Consider the following 15644-nt stretch of genomic DNA (forward strand, 5'->3'; position numbering starts at 1 on the left):
AGGGATAAGTAAAGTTGGTGTAGCTGAGCAGTGTGGAGTATACTGGTGTGTAACATGATACCAATTAGTTTTGTTGTGCTCACACTGGTCCTCACGACCCAGCGGAGTACATGAAGACCCATCGTCCTCCCCAACTCACGAGGGTACACGATGACCTGTCGTCCTCATGACCCAAGGAGGGTACAGGGTGACCTGTCGTCCTCATGACCTAGGGAGGGTACAGGGTGACCTGTCGTCATCATGACCCAGGAGGGTACAGGATGACTACAGGATGACCTGATAGCGTCATGGGTCACGATGCTCACTATATCCAGACAACAAATAAACTACGTAAAGACCCCATCAGATGGTACGGCTGCTACATGTAGACACAAACTATGCACATGTCTATCACAGGTGTTATAGATATGTCCAACACATGTGTTACAGAGGCACATATCTGCATGGGTAGGTATTTCAAAGAACACAAACGTCTCTCTTTTTTTTCTATGAATGTATTGAGGAAGAATGTTTACAAGACAGTAATACACTGGTACAGTGTGAGAGGCTCTGGTGCCGTCACCTGTGGCGCGGCCAGCTCTCGCCCAACACCTGGCTCTAACACAGCTAAGAGAGAGAGAGACACACACACACACACACACACACACACACACACACACACACACACACCAGGGGCACGTGGTACAGCATCTGTATATGTCTACCACACGGAGCAAGAGAGGAGAAAGAAGTAACAATATCTTTAATGGCAAATATGGACCAGCTCTTCACTAATCGTATTACACTCTCTCTCTCTCTCTCTCTCTCTCTCTCTCTCTCTCTCTCTCTCTCTCTCTCTCTCTCTCTCTCTCTCTCTCATCGTCTGTTGCCCTGAGGTGTGGGTGACACCTGACACCGTGCACCGAGCTGGAACTTTTGAACACATGTGTGACACAGTAGGAGGAACACACGCAGGGAGGCGGCAACACTCCGCGACGGTAGGCTCGGTGTAGCCATGGTATCAGGGGAGGCCTTGTGCTGACTGTCTTAAGTGATACATGACACAGGTGAAGACGTAGACACGTACATACAGACATACAGACATATCACGAGTAAAATTGATATCAGATCTGACAAAATACATAATGAGACGTGAAACACCCAAAAGGAGATGAATTTGGCTAACCATAAAACTACAAGATGTAAAGACACTGTTGGTGGAATACACACACACACACACACACACACACACACACACACACACACAGCCAGGTGATGCTCTGCCTCACCCAAGGCATCACGTTCCACGCGACCAGCCTCACCCAATACCCAACCAGGACTATTAACAAGCGACCAGAACCTGGTCGTGTCCCCTTCATCAACACTCCATCTTGTGGTGATGGGAAACCTAATGGACGTGGACACATGTACACATCTGATATAGGGTACATGTGGCCAGGGATGACACACACCTGCCCCCAGTATACATGTGGCCAGGCATGATATACACCTGCATCACCACCAGTATACATGTGGCCAGGGATGACACACACCTGCCCTACCACCAGTATACATGTGGCCAGGCATGATATACACCTGCATCACCACCAGTATACATGTGGCCAAGCACGACACACACCTGCCTCACCACCAGTATACATGTGGCCAGGCATGATATACACCTGCATCACCACCAGTATACATGTGGCCAAGCACGACACACACCTGCCTCACCACCAGTATACATGTGGCCAGTCATGACACACACCTGCCTCACCACCAGTATACATAAGGCCAGGCATGACACACACCTGCCTCACCACCAGTATACATAAGGCCAGGCATGACACACACCTGCCTCACCACCAGTATACATGAGGCCAGGCATGACACACACCTGCCTCACCACCAGTATACATGTGGCCAGGCATGACACACACCTACCTCACCACCAGTATACATGAGGCCAGGCATGACACACACCTGCCTCACCACCAGTATACATGTGGCCAGGGATGGCACACACCTGCATCACCACCATCATACATTTGTCCAAGCATGACACACACCTGCCTCACCACCAGTATACATGTGGCCAAGCATGACACACACCTGCCTCACCACCAGTATACATGTGGCCAGGCATGACACATACCTGCCTCACCACCAGTATACATGAGGCCAGGCATGACACACACCTCACTGCTAGTATACATGTGGCCAGGTATGACACATACCTGCCTCACCACCAGTATACATGAGGCCAGGCATAACACACACCTGCCTCACTACCAGTATACATGAGGCCAGGCATGACACACACCTGCCTCACCACCAGTATACAAGGCTCAGGTCACCTCCACAGTCGTCCAGCTGAGTTCCTCCGCTGGTGGCCATAGCTGCTGGCTCTATCTTTGTGCGTTTCGTTTCTCCGTGAGACATAACGCTGGCAACACACTCGCTTCAGTAGGAAATAAATATATATATATATATATATATATATATATATATATATATATATATATATATATATATATATATATATATATATATATATATATATATTCCTATGAATCCACAGGGAAAATGAAACACGATAATTTCCCAAGTGCACTTTCGTGTAATAATCACATCATCAGGGGAGACACAAGAGAGAAATATAAGTCAGTTGATATACATCGAAGAGACGAAGCTAGGACGCCATTTGGTAAACATGCGATTGTTTACCAAATGGTGTCCTAACTTCGTCTCTTCGATGTATATCAACTGACTTATATTTCTCTCTTGTGTCTCCCCTGATGATGTGATTATTACACGAAAGTGCACTTGGGAACTTAACGTGTTTCATTTTCCCCGTGGACTCATAGGAATATTATATATATATATATATATATATATATATATATATATATATATATATATATATATATATATATATATATATATATATAATCAATTTCTCCAGTAATTATCAGATCAAATAATTCATCTACTACAGCTACTACCACTAACACAGAGTCTGAAAAAAATAGAAAATCAAATATACATCAATAAAATCCATGACTGACTGAACTTTCACCAGCTTCCAAGATATCTTTCTAAGAATTACTTTGTAAACCCTTAGAAATATTACAATTGGAAAGATATATATAGGAACTCCACAAAAGAACTGCTCACAACCTCAGCTAAAAAAAAAAACCTTCCAGAATGATAGGTTTGGGGTCACCGGAGTTGCATTCGATCTTTCAGAACTTCCACCCGTAGGTGATGAGGTCGAGGTCCAGGTTCTGGTTCCTGATCTTGAGCTTGAGGGTCTCGAGTTCAGCCAGACGTTCCTTGGGCAGCATCTTGAGGGCCAGGCGACGGAGGCGGGGACACGCCGCCAGCAGGTCGTCGATGGCAGCGTCGGTGACGTGCGCCGCCCCCGAGAGCCGCAGGTCCTCCACCTGCAGCACAGACGGAGAGACTAGGGAGGTGGGGGTTTGGCCTTCTGATGCTGAGCCGGGTGGTGAAGTCAGACGACGAGTGAAGGTATGAGGTGAGCAGTGAGGGAGGGGATGGATGAGACAGGCAGCATGAATGGGAGAGGCGGGGGAAGAATATAGAAAAATGAGGGAAATGAATCACAATGATAAGAGATAAGAGAAAACCTGATGTTCTATGACGAGGTTACCTGCTTGACCGTAACAGCATCATATAAATTCCTAACCTACGTAAACACATGGAAACAGAACAGTAAAGCAGAGCGCTTCTCCCAGCCCATCGCCTCAGCACGCCAGACAATCATATACTCCAGACAGAGTAAATTATGATATAAACTTCTATATGGAAGGAGGGATGGAAAACAAATTCTAATCTACTTACAACCCTCAGAAAATGTGGGGATAAAGGACTCGACCCGCTAATCTGTCGAGAACTGATGCTCACATATATCACAGTGTCGTTCTTAAACACCATTACTCACTGGACAATCAATAGCACTGTCTCAAGAAGTGATTCAAATGCACTGATAGTCTTTGCTTTGATAATATCTGATGATTAGCACTATAGAATATTCTATAACATCTGCGACAGAAAGTTCTTCCCACATTTGCATTACATCTTCCTTCCTTCTGACTTGATATCATTATCATCATTCTACCTGACCTCTTTTATATGGTCTTTTTTAACGAAAGGTTTTGGGATGTCTTAGTACATAACATCTCAGGGTATAATGCAATCCCAGACATCATCTATGAGGCTAAAACAATCCTATGAAATTCGTTACAGATGATCTTTAGTTTAGGAGGCCATAATGATGATGATCATCATCAATTAGCTTCTTTTCCTGATCACTGTATCTAACATCTTACTCAACATCTAGCACTGAAGCGCATTTCATATATTCGGGTTTTTTTTCCTTCATTATTATACTAGTGTTAAACTAAGGAACGTCCAGTCGCTGGGCACTTCTCCTTCCTGCAGTAGAGGTGTTGAACATTTCAGTCATCAGGAAGAATGATATCAGAGTACTTAAGATGACTCAGTCACTAATTTGTGCAAGAGGTCACCAGGACCAGCTGACTTATGTGACTGATTTCCTAACATCTATGTACCTCATCCTTCTGTATGTCGTGTAAGTCTAAGTTTTCATGATCACTTCCTGGGTATACGGTCTTTGTGTGTCTCTGGTGTGCTTGGAAATTCTTCAGCAGTAAACACTTTCTCGTACTATATCTCTAGTGACGAAGCCAATTAATTGTCATCGTTTGGTAAGGTGACATCATCATGGTCAAGGTAACGGACCAATTGCATCCTTAAGATTATCCTTCTTACTCTGAACATATACGAAGATTTCTTTACTGTTCTTCACGCTGGGAGGAAAGGAAAACGAGAAAAAGAAGTGGAGGGAAAGAAAATGAAAATGATCTTGGGAAAGAAAATGAGGATGATCTTGGGAAAGTAAATGAGGATGATCTAGAGAAAGAAACTGAAGATGATTTGGGAAGAAAATGAGGATGATCTTGGGAAAGTAAATGAGGATGATCTTGGGAAAGTAAATGAGGATGATCTTGGGAAAGAAAATGAGGATGATCTTGGGAAAGTAAATGAGGATGATCTAGAGAAAGAAACTGAAGATGATTTGGGGAAGAAAATGAGGATGATCTTGGGAAAGTAAATGAGGATAATCTTGGGAAAGAAAATGAGGATGATCTATAGAAAGAATATGAGGATGATCTTGAGAAAGAAACTGAAGATGATTTGGGGAAGAAAATGAGGATGATCTTGGGAAAGAAAATGAGGATGACTGGCGACCCCAGTAAATGAAATCACACGTCCCACGGTAGAAACCCATGACCACCAACAGTACCAATGCTACATACGATGTCTGATGGTTTTACATAATGAATGTTATTACAAGATTCTGTATCAATTATGGTGAAACTGATCACTGGTGTGTACTGACGCTGCCTCTGACAACATTATACTGATCTGTTGGTGAGGAAGAGTTACTTGTGGCTCAACAGAAGACAATACATGGACGAGTCACTGGTAAAAAGTCTGTCTGTGTAAGTCATCATGGGACGGTCTGCCCCTGACAGAGTCATCAGGGGACAGTCTGCCTCTGACAGAGTCATCAGGGGACAGTCTGCCTCTGACAGAGTCATCAGGAGACAGTCTGCCTCTGACAGAGTCATCAGGGGACAGTCTGCCTCTGACAGAGTCATCAGGAGACAGTCTGCCTCTGACAGAGTCATCAGGAGACAGTCTGCCTCTAATACAGTCATCATGATTCTGCCTCTAACAGATCCATCAGGTGACAGAATCTTGTTGGTGTGATAGATCCCTACAGATCTTGCAGGAGGGAATACCCTGGTGAACGGTGCACCTGTTGGTGCACCATCAGGAGTGGGTAAGGTGTCATAAGGCGACACTTGACCTGCGTCACACGTCAGGAAGGTCGGTATATAACGTGTCGCCAGTCACTGTGTGTCACAGACGTCACACTCTGTTGAGGGTCGTCAGTTGGTTTACCAGTCGTCCCCTTAGTTTACTCGAGTCAATGGGAGAGTTTACCTGCTTGAGGGCGCCGCGAGTCAGGGCCTGGGCCAGGTGCTGGTCGGCGAGGTCCTTGCATGAGCCGAAGTCCAAGCTGGAAGCGTCGGCCGCCCACACTAGCGCCCACACTACCACCTCGGGCTCTATGACGTGGCTCATGGTGGGCGGCGTGACCAGCCGCAGACTCTGCAGGCGTGAGGTGGGCGTGGGCGGGGCTGGAAGCGGCAGCGTGGGCGTGACGCCCTCCAAGTAGAGGTGGGTGAGTCCGGGGCAGTCGCGGGCGAGGTGCGCCAAGTGAACGGGGCGGGGTTCGAGCAGCGACAGGTGGAGATAGGTGAGGTGTGGCACCGGCACCTTCGGGAGCCACTCCTGTGGATCTGGCTGGAACTGTAGCAGCGTGAGGGCCGTGAGGGAGGCCGCCGCCCCCAGCACCTGCCCCACGCCCAGGGCCTCCGTGGGCCGGCGGGCCACCAGCGACGTCAGGTGAGGGCAGAGGGCGGCAACTGCTGAGAGCGGCGGTAAGTTGGTTTCAGAGAGTAGCAGCTGGGAGAGAGCGAGGGGTGTGGCCCGCCCTCCACGCACCAGCAGGTCCAGCGCCTCGCCCGACCATCGGCAAGTGAGGGCGGCCAGGTCAGGGCAGGCGGAGAGCAAGAGGACGCAGCCACGGGTGGTAACGCCCGTGCCCCACAGGTTGATGGTGTGCAGCGTGGCGGCGGGTCTCTGCCTCACGCCCTCCCCACTACACCGTATCACTTCCCTTACCGTCCGTGGCTCCTCGCTCACGCCTAGCAGTGCACGCACCCCGCTGTCCGTGACGGCGGGGCAGTAGGCCACGTCCAGGAAGTCTAAGGGCGGGGAAGCATCGGCCAGGGCGGCCAGGTGAGCGTCCGTGGCTGCAGGAGTGAGGGTGAGGCTGGTCAGGGCGGTCATGCCTCGCAGAGCTTCGGACAGGTTGCCGCCCAGTGCGGTGCGAGGCCCCAACGTCAGCGTCAGGCTGGTGATGTGGCCAGGGTGGGCACTCAGCGACTCTAGCAGGGCCTCTATGAGAGTCGGGTGCTCGAGGTGGACCTCCAGGCGGCTGACGCCGGCGGTAACGGCAGCCACCGCCAGCCGTGCCAACACAGCTTCCCGCAGCCCCGTTGCTCCCTGGCTTAGCGCGGCTGCCAATATCGCCGGCGGAGCCATCAGCGGGGCACGCACGCCTTCCCCTCGGCCGACAGCCGCATCCAAGGCACGCAACCAGGCACAGAGCGCCCCGGTCTCCAGGCGCTCCGGCCCCCGCACCGCCACCATCCTGCAATACAACAGTAACACTACGCTCAACACTGCAGCCATGACACACGTTTACAACACAGCAACAGGTGTGACGCAACAACCCTCTCCTGGTATTGTCTTGTCTACCTACCGCCCGCCCACACAGCTCCCACCTTACCTCCCATGCAACGCTACATGTGTGTGTGTACCACCTCCCACTCGTACTTTCCAGGTAACGCTACGTGTGTGTGTGTGTGTGTGTGTGTGTGTGTGTGTGTACCATCCCTATAGGGTTCCCTTGCCCGCACAGACAAAGATATCCAACTCTATCTCCCCTCCACACACACACACACACACACACACACACACACACACACACACATGCTGTATCAGTACGTCACTGAACACAATATAATCAGGCACCATCACAGCTGGATCTTAGCTTCACACACAGTAGCATAACGATTTCGAATACAAATGTCTTTGGTCGACCTAACCTAACACCCAACTTGGATCATCTTGTGTTCACTATACCCTTCTTCACTCCACCCTCACCTTCACCACAGGCCATCACCAGTACATCCTCACCCTCACCAAACTAAGTTCATCCTCACACACAGTCTTTAAACCTTTTACACACACACACACACACACACACACACACACACACACACACACACACACAAACACACACACACACACACACACACACACAAACATACATCATCAACACGCAAATCATATCTAATACACCAATTATAAAAAGTGATCACGTAATGCTTAATTTTGATACTGCAGTAAATGAAGGCATAAAAACAGGAATTAAACCAGACTCAACCAGGAAATATGACTATATAAACCATGCAATTTAACAATCTAAATGTCAATATAAATTGGGAAAAGAAGTTGAAATAGGTCATTGCTCTTGAAGATTATGTGACGTATTAAATTTTGGATAGGAGAACATGTGTGTGGTTGTACAAAACTGTCAAAAAGCGAAAAAGATTAGATATGTAGTGTGAAGATACAGGTGAAGCTACAGCCAACCAGTATCTGAAGAGTATGATAACAAGGTATGAGTATAGCAGGATGAGGATGGAGAAACAGAGAAACTCTAAAGAAAACAAAATGTGGATAAGGCAAGAGATGATCCAAGACTATTACGTATATTCATCGAGTAAACTGTCAAGAGCAGGTAATCAGGCAAGGGCATTCAGAGGGAACAGTATGTAGGATTACGTAAAAATATGCGAGGAACCGAATAACATATAGTTATATAGCTTTTTCGCAGTGGAAGACGCAATAGCCCATACAACAGTGAACCTGAGTGGGGAAGAAGGCTTGGCCATCGCGTTAAGTATCTAGAAAACACATAACCAAATGACTACAGAGCCTTCATCCATATGCTGTAAGTCTGGTGGCTGTAATGAGGCTTCTCCATGTCGGCTTCAGAAGTACGGAGATACACTGAGAGTTACTTGAAACGTTCCACATGTCGCTGGAGAAAAGCACAGTGCTAAGGGAATGAAGGAAGAGGACGACAAATGGCATAACTGTTTTATACATAGTCATGACTGTGCTACACTGCGGACGACCAGTCTCTTCGCTAAGGTCTATATATATAGCACTGGCAGAGATGATCAGAAAGGTGATGGATGACAACGTCCAAAGGAAAACCTGCTCAAAGAGAAAACAACATGGATGCACGTGTTACAAACCTCACGGATCTCTACAAGAAAGTGAGCAGGGCAGCAGTGAGGGATATACGGAGGCAACAGAAACACCACAGAATAACAGCAACTACTGAACGTGGATGACAGTAAGGTGAGAGAGCTGCTCAGCGACAAGTTGTGACGCTATCGTTGAAATAGTGAAACGAGACATACACATTTGTGATGACGTTCAAACTGGGAGAAGATCACAGATCAATAACCACGGGAGGAGAAGGTGGATCAAAGGGAAATCAGGTTGGCAGAGTTCTCAGTGGCAGCAGACGTGGCGCAGCAGACGTGGCACGATCCGAGGAACAAGACCTGACGAGAGGAACACAAGAATACAGGCAGACCAGACAGGAAAGACCAGTCGATATTCCTCTTTAAATAGAGCACAGTAACCGTGCTATGTTGAGGAGACAGGAGACTTGCATCTCGTGAAAAAAATCTAACAGAGCTTTGATAACGTAGAAAATATTAGCCCAAGGAAGAAATTAGAAAAATAAATCAGACAATGATGATAGATTAGAGTTCAAGGTGAAATCAATAGAGCCAGAAGAGACCAAGAAGGCACACGGGGACAGTAGGAACAGACCTGGTGTCCACGGACGGAAAAGGACGACCAGTAAATGTCACAACATTGGAGTCCAGAGATCATGCAGAGGATAATCGTGCCACACGCTGATGCAAATCTCACTGGATGGTCGACCAACCTACAACATTCTCTGACGCATGTTCGAGGAGCCTTTCCCAAATGGGGTTGAGGCGTCCAGCGGAGTGCCACAGGGTTTGGTTCTGGGACCATTACTCTCCTTGATCTATGTTAAATAACTTGACTGAAGGTATGAAATCTTATCCAAATGTGCTCAGATGATGCAAAGATCACGAGGGAAGTGAAAAGCGAGAAAGAATGCGTCAGCTTACAAAATGACCTAAACAGACCCCAAAATTGGTCTGAAACGTGGATGATGGAAATTCAACCCGAGGAAATGTAATGAGGATGGGACAAAGCGAAAGACAACCTCAATATGATTACCACCAAGCTGGAAATAAGCTTCAGGATTCTGTGTGTGAGAGGGACTTGGGAGTCGACATCGTCCATAACCTGTCACTAGAGTACCACATTCGGAGAATACATTGTACAGGAGACAAACTGTCCGCTGGCAAATATCAGAATAGCTGTCGAGTGTTTGTATGGGTGATGAAATATTTAGCAAACTATTCATATCCGACATAAGGCCATAACTGGAATATGCTGAAGAAGCATAAAGAACTCATAGAGAAAGTCCAGAGAAGGGCAACAAAGTTGGTACCAGGATTAAAAGAGCTAAGCTATAAGGGAAAGGGTGGAGGGTTTAAATTTGCACACCTTGGGGGAGAGAGACGACTGAGGGGTGACCTGATCATAGCCTTTATTTTTTTTTTTTTAAAGAGATCGACAAAATGGAAAGTGGACAGTACTTTGAAAGAATCAAGGGCAGACCATCCAGAAGACATAACATGAAATCAAATAAGAAACTTGTGACAAGAAATACTTTTATAGTACATGAGTGGCGAATAAATGGAATAGACTAACTGAAGGCCTGGTTAATGTAGACAGTACACATAAATTCTGGAGATTGTATGGTAGTAGAGTGTGTTTAAGCGATGGGGCCCCGCGGATGTGAAACTCCCTCCCAGTACAGTACGAACACGTAATCACAAACATGTAATCACTCCCTAAGAGACGCACATCAGGAGGGAAGGAGAGAGGGGAGGAGGTGAGGTACGCAGGTCAGACTCTCCTCAGAGACACATGAGCGACAGTTACTGGGGTAACAATGGTTGATGCTGGGCCCTTGAAAGACCATGTAATATGGGAAACTATCAGCAAGCACAGCCTACCTACTTAACTGTCAGCAAGCACAGCCCACCTACTTAACTGTCAGCAAGCACAGCCTACCTGATTGTCAGCAAGCATAGCCTACCTAACTATCAGCAAGCACAGCATACCTAACTATCACAGGCACAGCCTACCTAACCGTCAGCAAGCACAGCCTACCTAATTGTCAGCAAGCACAGCCTACCTAACTGTCAGCAAGCACAGCCTACCTAACTGACAGCAAGCACAGCCTACCTAACTGTCAGCAAGCACAGCCTACCTAACCGTCAGCAAGCACAGCCTACCTAATTGTCAGCAAGCACAGCCTACCTAACTGTCAGCAAGCATAGCCTACCTAATTGTCAGCATGCACAGCCTACCTAACTGTTAGCAAGCACAGCCTACCTAATTGTCAGCAAGCACAGCCTACCTAATTGTCAGCAAGCACAGCCTACCTAACTATCAGCAAGCACAGCCTACCTAACTATCAGGAAGCACAGCCTACCTAATTGTCAGCAAGCACAGCCTACCTAACCGTCAGTAAGAACAGCCTAACTAACTGTCAGCAAGCACAGCCTACCTAATTGTCAGCAAGCACAGCCTACCTAACTATCAGCAAGCACAGCCTACCTAACTATCAGAAAGCACAGCCTACCTAATTGTCAGCAAGCACAGCCTACCTAACTATCAGCAAGCACAGCCTACCTAACTATCAGGAAGCACAGCCTACCTAATTGTCAGCAAGCACAGCCTACCTAACCGTCAGTAAGAACAGCCTAACTATCTGTCAGCAAGCACAGCCTACCTAACTGTTCTGATGTTATACAAACTCCCTATAGGTCCGAGATGAGCTGTGAGGAGATACTGGTGGCACTCCAGCCTAGCCAGCACTTGCAAGGTGAAGAACAAGGGACGATTACAGCAAGATGAGAAGGGAAGAACACAGGAACTTCGAAAAGAATATTGTGGATAAAGCTGGACAAACATATAACTTTCCAATTTCTTCATCTAGATTTAATTGTTAGTTAAACAACACACATCCAGACAATGGACTCGTGTGGTCTGTAAGGCATTGGAAAAGATAATTAGAAAGCAAAGGAATGATTCCCTGCAGATAATATATTTCCTAGTTGAAAAAATATAACCGATTTGAGAGAGAGGTCCTGCGTAACGAACTTCTCATATTTCTAGTGAGTTCGGTGTTCGACAAAAGGGAAGGCTCAGTGTGTATATGTTTGCAGACGACGCAAAGGTCATGAGGAATCTAAAAAGCCAGTGGCACTGGGACCTATAGACAAACTCCGGAGTCAAGTCTGATATTTGGGTGATGAAATCATGTATGGAGTAAAGTGCAGAGTTATCAGGATGGGTTACAGTGGAGGAGGGCTTCGAAATTGATATTATCTAACAGGAAATATGTTACTTTACCCTGTGTGTGTGGGAGAGGCATGGGAGTAAACATGGTCCCCAAACCCGCCGCCAGAGTCCCACATTAAGAGAACATTTATGACCGTCTGTCTGCTGGGAAATATCATAACTTACGCTGAAGTTCGCCCTGGGATATGGAAATATTCATCAAGCCATTCACATCATGCAACAGACGAAATCTAGAATATTATGCGTCTCAAGGTTGGCCATCGCACCTGACGAAGCAGAAAGAGCAAAGAGAGAAGGTCTACAGGAAGGCAACAAAGACGGTGCTAGAATTAGGAGAATGAGTTACAGGGAAAGGCTAGAGGCCTTAAATTCGTCCACCCTGTAAGAAAACAACAGTGAAAGGTGACCTGTACACAAACTTTGTTTTCCAACCGATCTGTGAGACAGAAAGTAAACCAGAGGTTATAGCATGAAACTTAATATGAAATGTTAAAAAGTACTGAATAAGCATTTTCACAGTATAAGACTGGTGGATCAATGGAAATAACTACATCAAGACATGGTTAATGAGACAACACACAGAAAATTAAAAAGATATATAAAATAGATTGCTCAAGAAACAGGGCCTCACCAACGTCATACTTCCTTCCCAACAGCAGAAATAAACACACACACACACACACACACACACACACACACACACACACACACACACACACACATAGCCTTCGTGGTGCAATGGTTAGCGATAGTGACTATGAGTCACCAAAGGCCCTCCTTGGGTGGGACGTTCATGAATCCCAGACGCGGAAGTAGGCCCACACCCAACCCAGGTGTTCACCCTCTCCTCAGGGATAGGCGATAAATGGGTACCTGGCTTAGGCTGGTGTGTGTGTGTGTGTGTGTGTGTGTGTGTGCACGTGCGTGCGTAATTAGGTAGTTACTTATACTGCACGGGGGAGGGTGTTCCACACGCGTGGGGCGTCATCTACCAAACCATCCCTACTATGGCACATCTTAACGCAGCATGGTATACCAGCGGCCCGACCTGGCACTACTGAGGCGGGGCAGGTGCGGGACGGGGCGGGGCGGCGCGGCAGGTGCGGGACGGGGCGGGGTGGGAGACAGCCCCCATGTGCCAGGTGTCAGGACCGCCGGTATTATCAATCAGTCCCACAGCGCCATCTAAACCACCAACTGGCAATTGGACCATTAAGACCGTCTTACAAGGACAGTGTATGTACTGGTGACAGTGCTTCCCGTTGGTGATAAACTGTCATGTGGAGATGTTTGTTGACGGGATTACAGACCGTGCCGGAGGACGAGCTGGCACTACACAAAACTCACAATTCAAACGAGGGCAATTCTTTTTTTGTATGACTTTCGTTCTGGAGGGTTTTTTGTCCGAGGGGGCCTAATCATGACATTTTTTTTTCCCCTCAATTCGATCCTTCCACCTGACATGCTCTCTGGTTCCGGGGATAACAAGTACCTTGAGTTCTAAGCCATAATGTTAGCAGCAAAGAACTAACAACAGTTCACAATAAACAATTATATATCTTAACTTCCAGGTCTTCCTTAATTGTTAACATGAAATAAACAGTGTAGAGCAAACATTGGAACTAGACTTAGTTTCGCTTTTTTTTTTTTCCTCGACCCTACGAAAGTCTGGAGACATGATCCCCAGATACACCCGATCCTCCCTGCGAAAAATACAACAATAAATTTCTACTGTACAAGTACTCCTACTATGAAGACTTTTTCATTCTTGAACAAAAAAAAAAAATCATTTAGATAAGACATGCTTTATATGTGTTGCACAGAAGGTGAACTTATGTCAGCAGACAGATTTAAAAACTCGTTTGTTTATTTACTTCTAATCTGCCTGTATCTGATTCCCCCACGTCTCGCCTCTCCAGACAGCCTAAGTATAAACCTCGTTTCATTTTCGAACACTACAGTCAACAGTGACACTTAGAGAACCCACTTCTGGCACCGTGGACATGGGCAGTGACTGACACTAGCCCCACCACCTGACACTGTCGTCCTGGTCAGTGAATGTTGGTTCATTTAAACCCTCATTTGCCATCGAGGTGGATGACTAAGTAATAATGAGTCTAGTGACCAAGAGTATATTCTCCATATAGTCTACTAAACCTTAGTATAACCTAAAGCATATATGTACCTATATACATATCAAATTATTCATAAAACATAAGCATATGACAATACCTTTCACTTGCTGAAAATTAACATATCGTCTTGCACACATAACATATGTTAGGCTGGCCCTCCCGCAACACAACGCGTCCGCACATCGTCTAAGCACGAAGCTGTCACATATTCTGGGGACACACAGCCTTGACGGGTGCTATATTACCTATAAAGATATTCTGAGAATCCTAATCCACTTCTTCATCTCCGTATCCAAGTCTGGGCCATCCACATGGGGCTCCTCCACTTGTAAACACAACCAGCTGATCGCAGCAGACGACACCCGACCCTTGGGTTCGCTGCCGATCGATACGTCACCAAAGAAAACGGAGAAGAAACGCAAATTTTTAAGGATAACTACAGTGTAGCTACTACTTTCCTTTAATAGATTCGTAAAATCCTAGCTATTCTGTGGAAACAAGTAAGACTAATGTATAGACATTTGCATTGACAAAATTGATTAATGGGAGCGTTAATCTGGGAAATCTTCGATCAACGCCATATGATAAACATTTATAGTGCAGGGGTCGTTAATGTGTTCCTTGCCGTAGTGTCTACCGAAGCCACGATGTATAAAAATGATAAACGGTTCGATGGATGTTTTCTCCCCAGATTATGAACGATGACGAAGGCGTTGATACAGGAGGAAGGATCTAGAAGTTGCCATCTGCGGTGGTGTGCCAACCATCCAACTGATGATGGAACCAAATGACCCCTGAGCACGACGATACGACCCTTGAGCACGACGGTACGACCCTTGAACTCGAAGGTACTACCCTTGATCACGACGGTACTATCCTTGTGCTCGACGGTACGACCCTTGAGCACGACGGTACGACCTGTGATCACGACGGTACGACCTTTGAGCACGAAGGTATGACCTGTGAGCACGACGGTACGACCCTTGAACACGACGGTACGACCCTTGAGCATGACAGTACAACCCTTGAGCACGACGGTACGACCTGTGATCACGACGGTACGACCTTTGAGCACGAAGGTATGACCTGTGAGCACGACGGTACGACCCTTGAACACGACGGTACGACCCTTGAGCATGACAGTACAACCCTTGAGCACGACGGTACGACCTGTGATCACGACGGTACGACCTTTGAGCACGAAGGTATGACCTGTGAGCACGAAGGTACGACCTGTGAACACGACGGTACATCCCTTGAACACGATGGCACGACCCTTCTGCATGA

The 15644-nt window shown here is 46.8% G+C and overlaps 1 protein-coding gene and 1 long non-coding RNA gene across 3 annotated transcripts; both read right to left on the reverse strand.

Moving 5' to 3' along the window:
• Nucleotides 1-789: 789 nt before the first annotated feature.
• Nucleotides 790-2592, reverse strand: LOC139764573 (uncharacterized). The gene is made up of 2 exons (XR_011716406.1): nt 1533-2592; nt 790-1451 (listed from the first exon to the last, which is right to left on the reverse strand). It is a non-coding gene; the product is annotated as an uncharacterized lncRNA (long non-coding RNA).
• Nucleotides 2593-2880: 288 nt separating this feature from the next.
• On the reverse strand, nt 2881-14737 carry LOC139767409 (uncharacterized). Of its 2 annotated transcripts, none has more exons than XM_071696769.1 (3): nt 14603-14737; nt 6037-7312; nt 2881-3425 (listed from the first exon to the last, which is right to left on the reverse strand). In XM_071696769.1, the coding sequence occupies exons 2-3, from the start codon at nt 7309-7311 to the stop codon at nt 3225-3227; spliced, it is 1476 nt and encodes a 491-aa protein (XP_071552870.1). In that variant the 5' UTR covers nt 7312; nt 14603-14737; the 3' UTR covers nt 2881-3224. The 2 variants fall into 2 exon arrangements, with proteins under 2 accessions (XP_071552870.1, XP_071552860.1); XM_071696759.1 differs by having other exon boundaries at nt 14455-14722.
• Between the last annotated feature and the right edge of the window lie 907 nt (nt 14738-15644).

This window comes from Panulirus ornatus, chromosome 4 (genome assembly GCF_036320965.1).
Source record: "Panulirus ornatus isolate Po-2019 chromosome 4, ASM3632096v1, whole genome shotgun sequence".
In the NCBI taxonomy this organism is placed as follows: domain Eukaryota; kingdom Metazoa; phylum Arthropoda; class Malacostraca; order Decapoda; family Palinuridae; genus Panulirus; species Panulirus ornatus.